This window comes from Labrus bergylta, chromosome 14 (genome assembly GCF_963930695.1).
Source record: "Labrus bergylta chromosome 14, fLabBer1.1, whole genome shotgun sequence".
Lineage (NCBI taxonomy): Eukaryota > Metazoa > Chordata > Actinopteri > Labriformes > Labridae > Labrus > Labrus bergylta.
Genome location: NC_089208.1, coordinates 27,459,496 through 27,472,832, shown reverse-complemented (window position 1 = coordinate 27,472,832; position 13,337 = coordinate 27,459,496). Strand labels below are relative to the sequence as shown.

General features: G+C 37.0%; 1 protein-coding gene across 4 annotated transcripts in view; it reads left to right on the top strand.

The window, feature by feature from the left end:
* The window catches only part of ntm (neurotrimin), a 145,296-nt gene that overhangs the window by 86,936 nt on the left and 45,023 nt on the right, over positions 1–13,337 (top strand). For all 4 annotated transcript variants that reach the window (XM_065963003.1, XM_065963002.1, XM_020629294.3 and 1 more), the window contains exon 3: positions 13,143–13,262. In XM_065963003.1, coding sequence (XP_065819075.1) covers positions 13,143–13,262 — 120 coding nt within the window. The remainder of the gene's footprint in view (positions 1–13,142; positions 13,263–13,337) is intronic.

The window sequence follows — 13,337 nt, the reverse complement described above, 5'->3', positions numbered from 1 at the left end:
AAAGATTTTCACATCTTGTACTGTGAGCATGTTTGAGATTATGGAGAAGTAAATCTGGTAAAATTCAAAATCGGGAAGGATTTTAAAACTCCTGCAGTGTGAGCCAAAATTGTGGCCCAAATTTGTGTTATTTTACAACCAATCAGATAAAACATTGTGGAGTTTGCACCGCAGACAGAACAAATCATGTACCACAATAAAGAAATACAACAAAACCAATAAATATAAGGCGCTTCTGAGACTTTTTGACAAAAAAAAGTTCAGACACAGATTAGGGATCCACAGAAAACAGCTCATCTAGTCTGTAAATCAAGTTTGGTGTATACAGATTTTGTTTTTAGGCCGTAGCTGCAGCTGAAAGGTAAAATATGCTGGGGTTGGTAAAATGGCTCTTTTACTCTAGATACTGAATTTCACTCTCATGTTTGAACACTTAAAGTAGAACACTGTGGTGTGTCGTGTTCACTATGTTCACTTAATACAATAACACTTACAAGTGTGGAGAAGTTAAAACCAAACTTGAGTTAAAACTTCACTCCTTGTTTCCTTGGTGACTGTAAAAGCAGGACAAAAGTAGGTTGATTTAAGCAGCAGAGAAATACATGAACAGCTGAGGCCACACTCGAATATGTGGCTTTACTGTATGTTCTGCTGCTGCTGCTGCCAAACAACACAGAGAATTAAAGAATTTGCCACCTGACTGAAGCCCATCTTCTTCCTCGAGTCTTGTAGCAGGTGCTGCAAAAAAAGAAGCCTTAAGGATACTGTGTTAAAAGAACCCACACAGAAAGCTTGTTTACTGTATTGTAAAGAGGGATTCTGTAAGAAGTTGGGGTCTTTGGCAGAGGAGACTGAGGATGACTGTCAGTGTGTTTATCCAACATGCATGGTCAGAACAACAAGAATAAACAAACTACTGAAAGGATAGCCAAAACAATCACGACCCCTGGAGGATAATTATGTTTTCAAGCCCAGTGATGTTTTTAGTAGTGCCACCTTCATGCTATAAAAAAGAAATGATGATGATGATGATTTTTCCATAGAGTCATGCTCAAATGCACACCTTCAATTTAGATTCCTTGTGAATTTCTCTGCACCGCTGCAAACCTTATATTGTTATGTTAATAGATATCTTACAGACTAATAGGCTGGTTGCCATGAAATTCACTGAGCTCATTTACTGGTATGTTGCCACATGAGTCGTTTCAATTTTAATGACCTGCTTTCCTGTTGGGATGAACTATTTTAAACATAATCATCGTTTGACAGCCTGGCAGTGCAGCCAGTTTCCCATCCATCATGAGGTTCATTGTTTTGGTTTTGGTAGAAAAAAAAGAATAAAACATCATTAAGATTAGTGGATTCATGAGCAGGAATTCTAAGAACTTAATCAAGTAACACTTTCATCGTACAACAACTTCTTTTTAAGGATCCATTATGCAATTGTCCAGTTAATACTGATAAGAATAGCCACATGTTTGTGTGTATTTAACTCCACCATAACAATAACTTCATTAGATATTCCCCTGACTGTATGGGGGTGAATTTTTTGATAACTCATCTGTTTTGATTTTATGAAAGATAAGCGTTATTCACACCAAGGCGCGTGGCTGACCTGATTGACAGGTGGCTGTATTGTAAAACTTTCCTCAGCTCCAGCTCTGAGCCTGACATTTGGTTGACTGAAAGTTAGACTGAGACAGCATTTCCAGCATGGAGACTGCCGCCAATGGAACTCCAGCGCCCCCTGCAGTAACAGATGGGTGACGTCACTCAGGCTTTGCCCATTTACAGTCTATGGTTTTACAATGCAGAGGAAGCGTGATGGCAAGTCACTGTACAGAAGGCTTACAACTACAGTTGGAAATGTTTGGCTGTTTTATCCTTTCTGTATGTGATTGATTGATTGACTCATTGTGTTGTGACAGAACGTGTGCCGGCATTTTATATTGATGACATGAATTTAAGTTGTTAAAATAACTGAAAACTTGTTTCATTGTTGTAATAGTTTCTGTTGTATCAATAATCAGTAGTAAAAATCCTTGCATAGTCTCCCCAATCACAGCTCCTGCTGTAAAATCAGCGAGGTTTTCTCCTCAGTTTGCACTGCAGATTAATTCAATATACTGATGTCTGCAGGTGTACCGTCTTTAAAAGCTAGTTCAGTATGTTGTGGACTTTTCCACACTTGTCTTGTGTAATTCGGTGTTAGTATTTGCTGTTCATCACATCAAGTGCCTATCAAATAAATTAGATATCATAAATATCAAATACGGTATCAAGAGTTGAGTGGAGATGGGGTGGTTAAAAGGTCGGCCAGCCTAATTATGTCTACTGATTTGTTCACAATTAAGGAAAACTCGACATCTGTAACACGCTAACAGGCCCAGTCCTAATTCCAAGATCATCAGAAGACGTAGTAACATTTTCCTTTACTGAAAATTCCAAGATTATTGCAGATTTAATGCCAGTCCTCTGGACAGCTTCATTAAAATAAATGAATCTGTCAATCACTGTGTGATTTTGCAGGCCTGAGATGAAGAATCCAATTTTGTGTTATTTTTTTCTGAGTTCATTAAAGATTCTGCATTGTGTGCACAGTGAAATAATGAGGGAGATGTTTGTCCAGTGCATTGATGGATCTTTTCATCTCAGCTGCAGCTCACTCATTAATCCTACAGGCAAAAAAATAAAAAATAAATAAAAAATCACAGCAATGTTTCTACACTGCTCCATTTGTCTTGACTCTGATATTAATGATATAGTTCAAGGTGGTATTACTCCTATGTGACCATCCTCCCCTGCAGGGAAGGTCTCTTAGCTGGCCCACCCTTCATGAGGTCAGTGGTCAGAGTCCTCTAAAGCAGCAGCTGATAGAGATTTATTCTTTGCATGAGTGCACCTCAACCAGGTGGTTGTCAGTTACACAGGGATTGAACTCTTATTTGAACTGGATGTTCTGCTGTAAGATGATTGGACACCAGACAAGAGGTGAGCCTGATATCTCTGTTCACCTGCAAACTCCTCACACAGCTGTGTGTGGGTTGCTGTCAGCTCAACTTGAGTAGCTTACAAAGAAACAGAAAATGTGAGCTTGTGTTTTATGAATTTATGAGAAGAATTGAGAGACCTTGATCCGCTTGTACTGTCTCATTGCATAACAGTAAATTACTGTAAATGTCTGCGTCATTGGAAAGTGTTTACAGTGGGTGATTGAAGCACTTTCTGAAGGAGAGCTCTGTGTTCCTGTTTTCTTTGTCTGTCCCTTTCTCAGCATGCTTACAAAACTCTGAAGGGGCTTATTATGTGGAAACTGAATAGTCTGCAATGAGCTGACCTCATCTTAGTTCTTCAGCAATGAATCTGAAGCGTATTCTTATTGTTTTTATATCAACATATTGCTGAAAGTGGAAAAATACAAGGGCCAGGACTTTTTGAATTGTCAAATATCAGCAGATCCTTCAGCTTACTTTGAAGTGTTTGTATGTGTGGCTTCTCGTTTCTTGTTAGAAACTTATACTGTGCTGCTGCCTATGTGAAGGACACTGGGAAAGATACTTTTAATCTCAATGAGTTTGTCCCGGATAAAAGAAATAAAAAAATACATCAATGAAAAATGTTTTTGGTCTTGTCCATACTTTTTTCGGCCCAACAACTTACATTTTTATTTTTATTTTTTTTAACATAAGTCCTGCCTCTGCAAGGGTAAATAGCCAATTACAGTTAAGGATTTTTGGGGTGGCACATGGGGTCAAATTTCTAGGGAGGCCCACGCAACCACCCCTAGCCAACCTTTTGGACACAGCCACAAAGCACGGTGTGTAGCTTCTTTGTGACCTTAAAGTATTTCCTCTACTCATTTTGAGATTATTGTTTTTGCTGACTTCCCACTCAATGGTCAAACTTCCTGACCTTACTGTTTTTTTCTCTTTAAGGCAAATTGGCCAAATTATATAGCCAACAGTTTTGAAAACCTTTTTAAATTGCAATAAATTGCCCAAAGTATGCATAAATTGCACAGTTGTAATCATTTCTTATCGTTTTACTGAAACTGCAATGGAGTTTTATGGATGGAGCACAAAGTTATAGTTATTTAAAGTAGTCAATTTTTTTTTAACTTTGATACAATATAAGTTAAAAAAAAAAAAAAAATCATGTCTGATTCGATACCATAGCAACAAAAATAGAAGTTCCAGACACCCAATATTGGGTCATTTATTTTCATTTTGATCAATTATCCCAAGAAAACACCTACACACTCTCTTAACTGTACAAATACTTTTGCTATCCACACAATTAAATCAATCAATCAATCAATCAATCAATCAATCAATTTTTATTTGTATAGCGTCAACTCATAACAAGTGTTATCTCAAGACACTTTACAAAAAGCAGGTAAAAGACCTTACTTATTGCTATATTACAAATTGTTATTTTTATACTTCTGTACTTTTTTGATACAATCAATCAGGAAATAAAACTGATTAGGGCCCCTATATATCTATTCCAAGGGCCCTGAAAGCCTTGCATGCTCAGATAGTTTCACTTTTTGTTTGCCTCAGCTCTATCAATTATCGAACCAAAGACACCCCCTCCCACATCCCAAAAAAAACAAATGTGAAGGACAAGTTACATTATCTATTCAATGAGACGTTTGATCACCATGTTAATTATCACTCTTCAAAATCCAAATAGAACAGCATTCATGAAAGAAAAAATCAAAATAAATCCAGAACAAAAGACTCAATAAACACATAGATACATGCAAACGCAGAGCCCAAAACATCTGTGATGTGATGCAATTCGACTTGCAGATTTTCATAGGATGCACGGGGAAAGTGTTCAATAAAGGCAAGGTATCCACCATAAGCATTTCATTCACAATTTTTCATATTGATTTAAAATTCAGCTTTTGTTCTGAATACAACAACAAAAAAACAGTCCAACTGTAGATAACGTGCAAAATATAGAAAATAGACTTGCCTATTTCTGAAACTCCATCCAGATGTAAGAGGTGTTCCATTTTTGTCTTTCCCTGACACATTTGTCTTTGTTGTTCTGGTAGAAACATTTGACTGGCCATCACTGTCTGAGCCAACAAGGGTCTTAGCAGGATTTTACTTTCTTCACATGCTTTAATAATAAGCAATTTCAACAGAAAGTGCTGAAGATTTTTTTTACAGCCTCACAGCTTGTCCTGAATACATCTGAAGCGTAACCTTTTGTTTCAGCCTTGGCCTCTTGCACCGCAGCTAAACGAAACAGCACTGGCACATTCGCATTATGCTTTTGTCATTCATGAGGGGTAAACGAGGAATTAAGCTGAAATAAATTATTCATAGATTTCTGTCTTACAAACAAGTCTGATGTGACTAAAACAAGTTGGAGCACCAGTGACACTATTCATATGCTCTAGGTTGATTATCCTGAGATGTCAAAATAGAGTTGCGTCCTTGTTTCTTTGAAATGGAAATGACAGAAAGAACGCTTTGGAGAGATCAGTCGGCGATAAAAAATAAAGAAAAGGGAAGGGAAGAAAAAACAGGTTTTATTCAGGAAAAACAGAATAAGTGTGAGGCATCAGGAATAAATGACTGTAGCTTTAGAAGACATCAGCTTTGTTCACTGATAAACTGAGACACCTGGAGACATTTTTAGATGTGTTTTTGTTATACAAGTAAAAAGTTTAGTACACAGTCACAAAAACAGACATGTAAGTGTGCTCATGAAGTCAAACACATGTTTCTCCTGTTTTATTTTTTCTTTGCATTTTAAGAGATTATATTACATATAAAGAGCACAGTGAGAAAGCACAAACAACAAACAGACAAAAACTAAAAAAGATGGTTACGTATATACGTCACAGATACAGCCGGTTAATGTCTGATACATTTATTGTGGAGGGATTCAATATTATTAGTGTGTAAATGCATGTGCCCACATACAGACAGATCTGGATGTACATGCACATACATCTAAATTAATATTTTAATTCATATGTAGATGTGTAAAAAAAACATACTTAAAGGAAAATACAAACACACTTAATAAGTCAACAACATGTAATCGTTTTAAAAAAATGACTTTATGTGGTTGCTTTAAATACATGAATCAGTTAACACAAAAGCTGATCATAAAAAAGAACACAAAGATGTTTTATTAAAGTCTAAAAAATATATAAAACTCTGAGTACAAAGATTTTACTCCCCATGACTATCACATCAGAATATGAACTTTCCTTAAAGGTATGGAACTGATGTTTTACAAGTTTAGCTTAATCCAGTACCGTACTCTTGTAATTCAGTTTATCTTCTCCTAGGGCGGGGCTATATGACCTCAAATCAATATCACGATTAATTCAACATTTGACCTTGATTACGATTAATGAACGATTATTTTGTTTTTTGCCCTTATAGTTCATTGTCATGGTCTCTACTGTAAATTTGCTCAACTATTAAAGCTGGGATATTTTTTATAATGAAAGAAAACATATCTGATGAACTATTTTCTGGTTATTTATTGAATATTTGGAACTGAAATCAAAGCATCACTTGAGATGAAAACGACACATTTTAGTTTTAAAGTAGAAATTAACTTCTCTAAAACAGTAGACAATAAATAAAGTGCATTTATTGCAAACAGTTGTTTTACATTTGACTTATTTTTGTTCTGTGTCGTCTTCCCTAAAGACAAAATGTGTCCAAACGACGGACATTACTTCAATGATGCGTATTAGACTTGTCGTTACGTGACCGCCCTGAAAATAATCTTCAGTAAATAATTGACATGTGTAAGATTACGTCGGTAAGAGGGTCTTAATGTGGACTTTGATTGATTTTCGATTGATTTACCAGCCCCATCTTCTCCACATTTGCCATGATGTGATCCAAAATCACATGACACTCAAAAGACAGACCATTGTTGGTTTGTGGATTTTAATGCACAATAAATATTTTTCCATGTTGAATGTTTCCTAAAACTTAATCAACAATGTTACAAAAATAGATGTAAGCTTATTTCTAATACATGATGCTTGATGGTTGATATTATGTACATGAGATCATAAATAACATAGTCAGAAAGTTTCCAGCGGCTTTAAAGCTGTCAGACTCCATCGTCCAGAACTTGTAATTTACCCATCAAAAAATGGGAATGACATGGTGTACGACTCTGGCACAAACAAACTTACCAATCATGGCAGCACGGTTATCTTGACAGGTAAATTACCGGATTCTATCAGTGAAGAGAGTGAGAACAACAACACTTACCCTTACAAGAAAGTTCTATCGTTGTGGGGGTTCTGTTTGAATGACAATCTGAGCAGGTCGCTGGCAAAAACATCTGCTTTAATCGTAAGATACTTTTGCAGTTCATACAGATTTGATTAGATGTTGCTTGATACAATTTACTGGATCAATTTCAAAATAGTTTGAGCCTACGGGTCACTTTCGAACAAAACATGTAAAGTAGGGCTAACACAAATTCCCATTTATAACTGGGACTTGTATTGGGGGGCCGGCATGCCACAGGGGCCCGGTCATTGGGCCCTCCCAGGACTTGATTTAAATCAAGGTATGCACATTTGATCAGTAATGTTAGCGTTAGCCTCCTTGCTAACATAAGCTCCCTCTGGGCCCGCTTACTACGGTTACATTTTAAGAAGAGACAGATTTAAATTATGAAACAGGGAACATTTACTGGAGCAACAGTAAGTAAACTGTGTTTTTGTTGCTTTAAGAGGTAATGATGAGTATTTAGGTGTAAAATAGAATTTGGTCATTGATGCTTAAAATTAAGATTGACCGAGTTTTTGCTAACCTTCATGGCCCTTCCCATGCAACTGGGCCCCAGAAAGCTTGGTGGCCTTGATAGAGTGTAACGTAAGCAGTATATCTGTATGTATATTACTAAGTATTCCTAATTGTTTTGCTAGCTATGATTGAATAGTATCAACTGGTTCTGATGCAGAGTTGAACGGATGTTGTTTGTCCTTGCAAAAAGGCATGGTTGGTACCTCTCGGTGTATTATTTAAGTCCTCTAATCCTATTATTAGAGCATTTCTGTTATTCCTTTGAGTGATCTTTCAAAAATGAAAGCTGTGATCCACACTTTAAGTTTTTCACGTCTGACTGTAAGCCTCCTCTGTTAACCTTGGAGCAGCATCCTCAATGGAGTGTACGACTTTTTCTGAACAAAGTGCTTTTCATAAGAGATCTGTTGTTTGCTTGTTGGAGACATTGCTCTCTGCACTCCTTTCAAACTGTTCTTTGAAGTTTAGCACTGAAGAATAGTTTTTATTTTTACTTTCAATGTGTGATTTTTATTTATGTGTAATGCTTTTGAAAATGTTTCTCTTTTTGGCTCAGATGCATGCACACTTTGTGAACCTGGATTTGACGCTGTTTTTTTTTTTTTTTCAAAGCTTCGTTCCAAAGGCAACTGGACTGGTTAGAGATCTCTGAAAGGCTTCTTCATTTCTCCTTTTGGAGGAGAGGTGAAATGTCTTCAAAATCTTCAACCAGTCCAGTTGCCATTGGATAAGCTTTAAATGTACGCCACGACAAGACATGCCCCGTGTGGCTCTGGGTTTTGGAAATATTTGATGTAATAGGTACTCAACAAAAAAAAGTCAATTTCTAATGGATATAGATATTTGAATTTAAACATTGTCATAAAATTCTACATATTGTACGTTTAACCCTCTTATCATTTGATTTTTACCAAATCCCACACATTTATGGTAATCGTCTTTATCCTGCAAATATTATAATTGTGCTTGATCTTTTAAATGTGACCTCAGTGTTAAAACAAACTAACCTATGTTTATCTTTAGTGTGGTAGAAAAACGTTTGTCGGAGAGTCTCTCCCAGTCACCCATCTTTAACGTAGCAGTCATACATTCAAACCTGTTATTTAACTGTCACTTAGGGGAACATAGCAGTTTATGACTCTCTCTGTCGGATGCAAAGCCTTATAACAAAAATCTTAATTTACCACGGGGAAGTACAGAGCAGAGTGAATTAAACATGACAGTGACTCCATTCTCATATAAACATAATTTCCCTTTATTGATTTCTGTGCTGCAGGAGATAATATTGAGTTTACACGCTTTGCAAGAAATCTGTTGTGTTCATATCTTTAAGGTGCTCGAGTGAAGTGACGGCATTATTCATTAGAATCTGTCACAGAGGAAAGGCACAAGGCTTGTCTTATAAATGAACATGTTTGTGTGGCACTTTTTTTTTTTTCTTATTACATTTTCAGTGCACCTCTAAACTGTGAATAATTGCCCTTCTACACATCACAGACACTGATAACACATTCTTCACATTTAAACAGGTATACAACTTTCAGAGTGTGCAAGCAGAATGCTAAAAATAGAGCTCTTGTTGCAAACCTTTTTCCCAGTGGAGCGAGCTCCGGGAAGCCTTTAGCTCCCTCTCCATCACCTCCTCTCTACACGTTAGCAGCACACTGAAGGTGGAGTCTGAGTTTACCTCTGAAAAGTTCCCAGAGGGCATTCGATGTAGACACGGATATTGACAAAGCATCTTCTACAAATCAAATCAAAAAGTTAAAAAGCAGGTATATCATACCATTGCATCACAAAGTCTCACATTTGTAACAACAGTATTCAAAGTTTTGGTTGTTTTGTTTTTTTCTTGGGAAGACTGAAACATTATCTTAACTTATTGTTTGTGCATGATTAAAATGAGATGTTCAACAAATTGAAGAAGGTAACATAACTCTAAAAGTGCATTTTAAGCAGTCTGTATGCACTACAAGAGATAGTGGTTCCATTGTTTGTTGTTTGTACCCATGCCAATGAAAATGTGGAATAATAGTAGTAGTAGTAGTAGTAATCATTTATTTCGGTCACAAGAAAAAACAAAAACATTTTGACTGAAAAGGTGTAGGCTGAAGTTTTAGCTTATTACACCTACCCTTGTTACAAATCTAATTATTTAAGACACTACTAGTTTGATTACTAAAAAAACAAAACATATCAGAACAAAATTTGTTCCAAGAATTTCTTTCAAAACAAAACAAATGAAACAAACAAAAAACAAAACAGAAGTCACACTCACAAAAAATAATCAAACCGACCTTTGATATTTGTTAAACACCATTTTTTTAAACAAAAATTTAAATCTGGAAAGTGAACTACACATTCTTAATTCCATGGCATAAGTATTCCACAAGTTAACCCCTTTTACCGAAATACACCTTTATGTTTGTCTTTACCTTTGGTTTTTTATACACACCTATGATTCCTAAGGGTGTGTAGGTTTTGCAATAGCCACATGGTGTTGCCTTTTTTATCTCATGCTGTGTTTTTGCAGATCTTTTGCAAAATGGGTAATGTGTAATATATGTTGTGCTGTTTTGCATTGGTATATGGCCTTCTGTTTACATGTGGATGTGTTTTTCTATTGTTTTATTTATTGATTGATTCTCCAGGAAGCAGCTGAACGTTTGGCAGTACTTTGAGACCAAGACAAATTTCCACAACGGGACAATACAGGGTATTGTAACAAATAAATAAACCCCAGCATTTCCTCAGACTTTTAAGACAACAAACCTAACCCTCCAAATGTACACCTTCATACAACAGGTGAAGTTTAAAGGCATGTGCAGCTTTCAAAACAACAATCAAAATTTGAAGAATTCATGTGCAAAAGCAGTTAAAGCAGTTAAAATGTTTTCAATTATTGTTTATTTCAGGTAATATCATTCAGACTGAAGTTGTGTGGCTTTCACAGAGTTCCCCATAGACTGTATTGGGTTTTTGCAACAGAACAGGTTTTCGGATCACGTAACATCTCTATTTAAAATGCTAATCAAAACTATCAGGGCATTGTTCTTCAGGATGGATCGTATCTGTTTTTGCAACTCTTCAAATATAACCTTTGTAAAAATATAGTGGAGTAAAGACTTCCTAAAAAGAGTGAATTAAAACTCCCTCTGGATTTGTTTTTCTTAGCTCTGTGTTAACATGGACAGAACAGAGCTTCCTTCAGCTTGTTTATGTTTCACTCAGAGGCACAAACATGTTTCATACATGTTTTTTTTTTTAGGTAACCCCTCCCTAACAGACCCTTAGCCCTGTCACCGCGTGGGTGGAGTGAGACGGACCTGGACCCATCCTCTCAGGGAACTTATGTCTAGAGGCTTTAAAACAGTGTTGTTACAAGAGAACGACAGAGAGGACTAACAAACTCTCAAAACCAAAGAGAAGACGTCCTAAAAAGACAAACATAACAACCAAATCAACTTTGAGATGCATATCAATACTTGACTGCAGAATCTTGTTTTCTCTAGTCTGCTGCTGTCTCAGTCCCTATAAGTGAAACAAGACGGGAGGGGCGGGAGAAAATGTGGAAACAGAAGGGGGGAGGGGAAGTTTGGAAGATAGCTTTTGTTTTAATCTGAAAATCTGCTCTGAAAGACACATAGTCGTAGTAAGCCGTTAAACACACTTCATAATGATAGTGTCTCTCCATTAAGCTAATTTTGGCTGTGAGTTACTCAGATTGCCTGCAGTTTCAGAAATCTTTTCCAACAATGATCAAACCCATTCAGCAAAAATGCACCCTTCCAGTTACATTTTAAAACCATCATGTCTGGTTTCATAAGTTCCCCTTGAGGACCACACAGCTCTGTGCATGTACGCCTTCTCTGTGTCTGCTTAACTAGACTGCAACTTCCAGCTACACGAGACTGACCAGTATCCAGGTTGATGACTTTAAGCTCACTAAGCCAAAACGATCAGATTTTCTTGTTTCTTGATGTTATAAAAAGGTCAAAATGATACCTTTGTATAACATCCTTTAACTGTATGATAAAGTAGACAAAAAAATGTTTCTATGATCTGCAAGGCAAGAAAAGCAACAACTTTTGAAATGCTTTGAAGTCTTGTTTATTGGTTGGAGTTTTTATTTGAGTTGTGTTGCTAACTTCAGGCCACTGAGAGTATCGGGGAATATTAAGACTTGTATGTTTTTATCTCACAGACATCACATGCATTTCCCATCAGACACATCACCCAGTGAAACTTCCTGTCTACTTACATCTTTGTTTTAGACTTAGACTTAGAAAACTTTACTTCTCCCAGAGGGCAATTCAGTTCTGCTTTCTTACACAATAAAAATAATTCTGCTCTGAATTCATCTCAATTTACAGATTATACTTAAAAATTAGGAATCAGTACACAATGGGTCTGGATGTTCTGCATGTAAAGTGTTCTGTCTTAATTTGTATGAAGTGACAAATCTGCTTGACGCTCTGTCATGAGAGCCAATCAACATTTAGATTCCCTGAATTCCTGAAATGCATAAGAAATTCAACCTCCATTCAAGTTTTTCACCTCTCCACTGAGACTAACAAGCAACAGATGAAAGGGCGCAACTCTGAGGTATATCATGGGCCAAGAAATGATGACGTTTATGTTGCAGACAAAAATGCTGCTCAGAAAAATAAATCTTGGCTGGAAGTCGTTAAAACGTAAATTACATTGAAATTGGCATTCGTTCCCAGACGCATATCGTCCATCAGACAGTGATAGACAATCATTGCTGATGGGTTCAGAGATTGTGTCTGAACAATACTTTTGACTTTCCCGGTTAATTTGCATGGCGACTGCCAATTTCCACATTGTCCTCATGCGCACTGCGATCCGTCAGTGCCACAGTTTTAGCTCCATCTAACGGCGTGCCCGCTGCCCCACGGGGTCCCTCTCAAGAGCATGAGTGCAGCCATGAGCTGCTGTAAACACATCACAGGAGAACTACAAGATCACACTAGGATAAAGGGAAAAAAAAAACGTGCAAATTAACAACAGGTTGCTTTGTCTTTCGGGGGTTGCTTTGTTGTTTGTTTGGTGTCTGTTTTGTTGAGCATTGACGAGAATGGCAGCGAATGGCGCCTTAGTGTGTGCCGATGACTGACCACAGCGTGCGTGGAAATTGGCAGTAATTCCATGTTTATTGATTTTCCCAAAACCAGTTGTAACACAGGCTTTCTGTCGTACATTTGTATCTATGTATCTATGTAATTTCTTCGCACATGAGGAGTTTCATTTGTTGGGATCCCTCTTTATGACACCGTTTAATTAATTGACATGTTTCATTTGCTTTGACAGTACCACCAAAAATCATCAACCTGTCGAGAGATCGTACTGTAAATGAAGGCTCCAACGTCACCCTGATGTGCCAGGCCAGCGGTAAACCGGAGCCCTCCATCAGCTGGAAATCCTCCTTAGGTAACTAACTGCTTTGTTTTCTTTTAATAAGCACATCAGCTGCTGCTACTTCCTCCTCGTCTCTGCCTGTCTCTC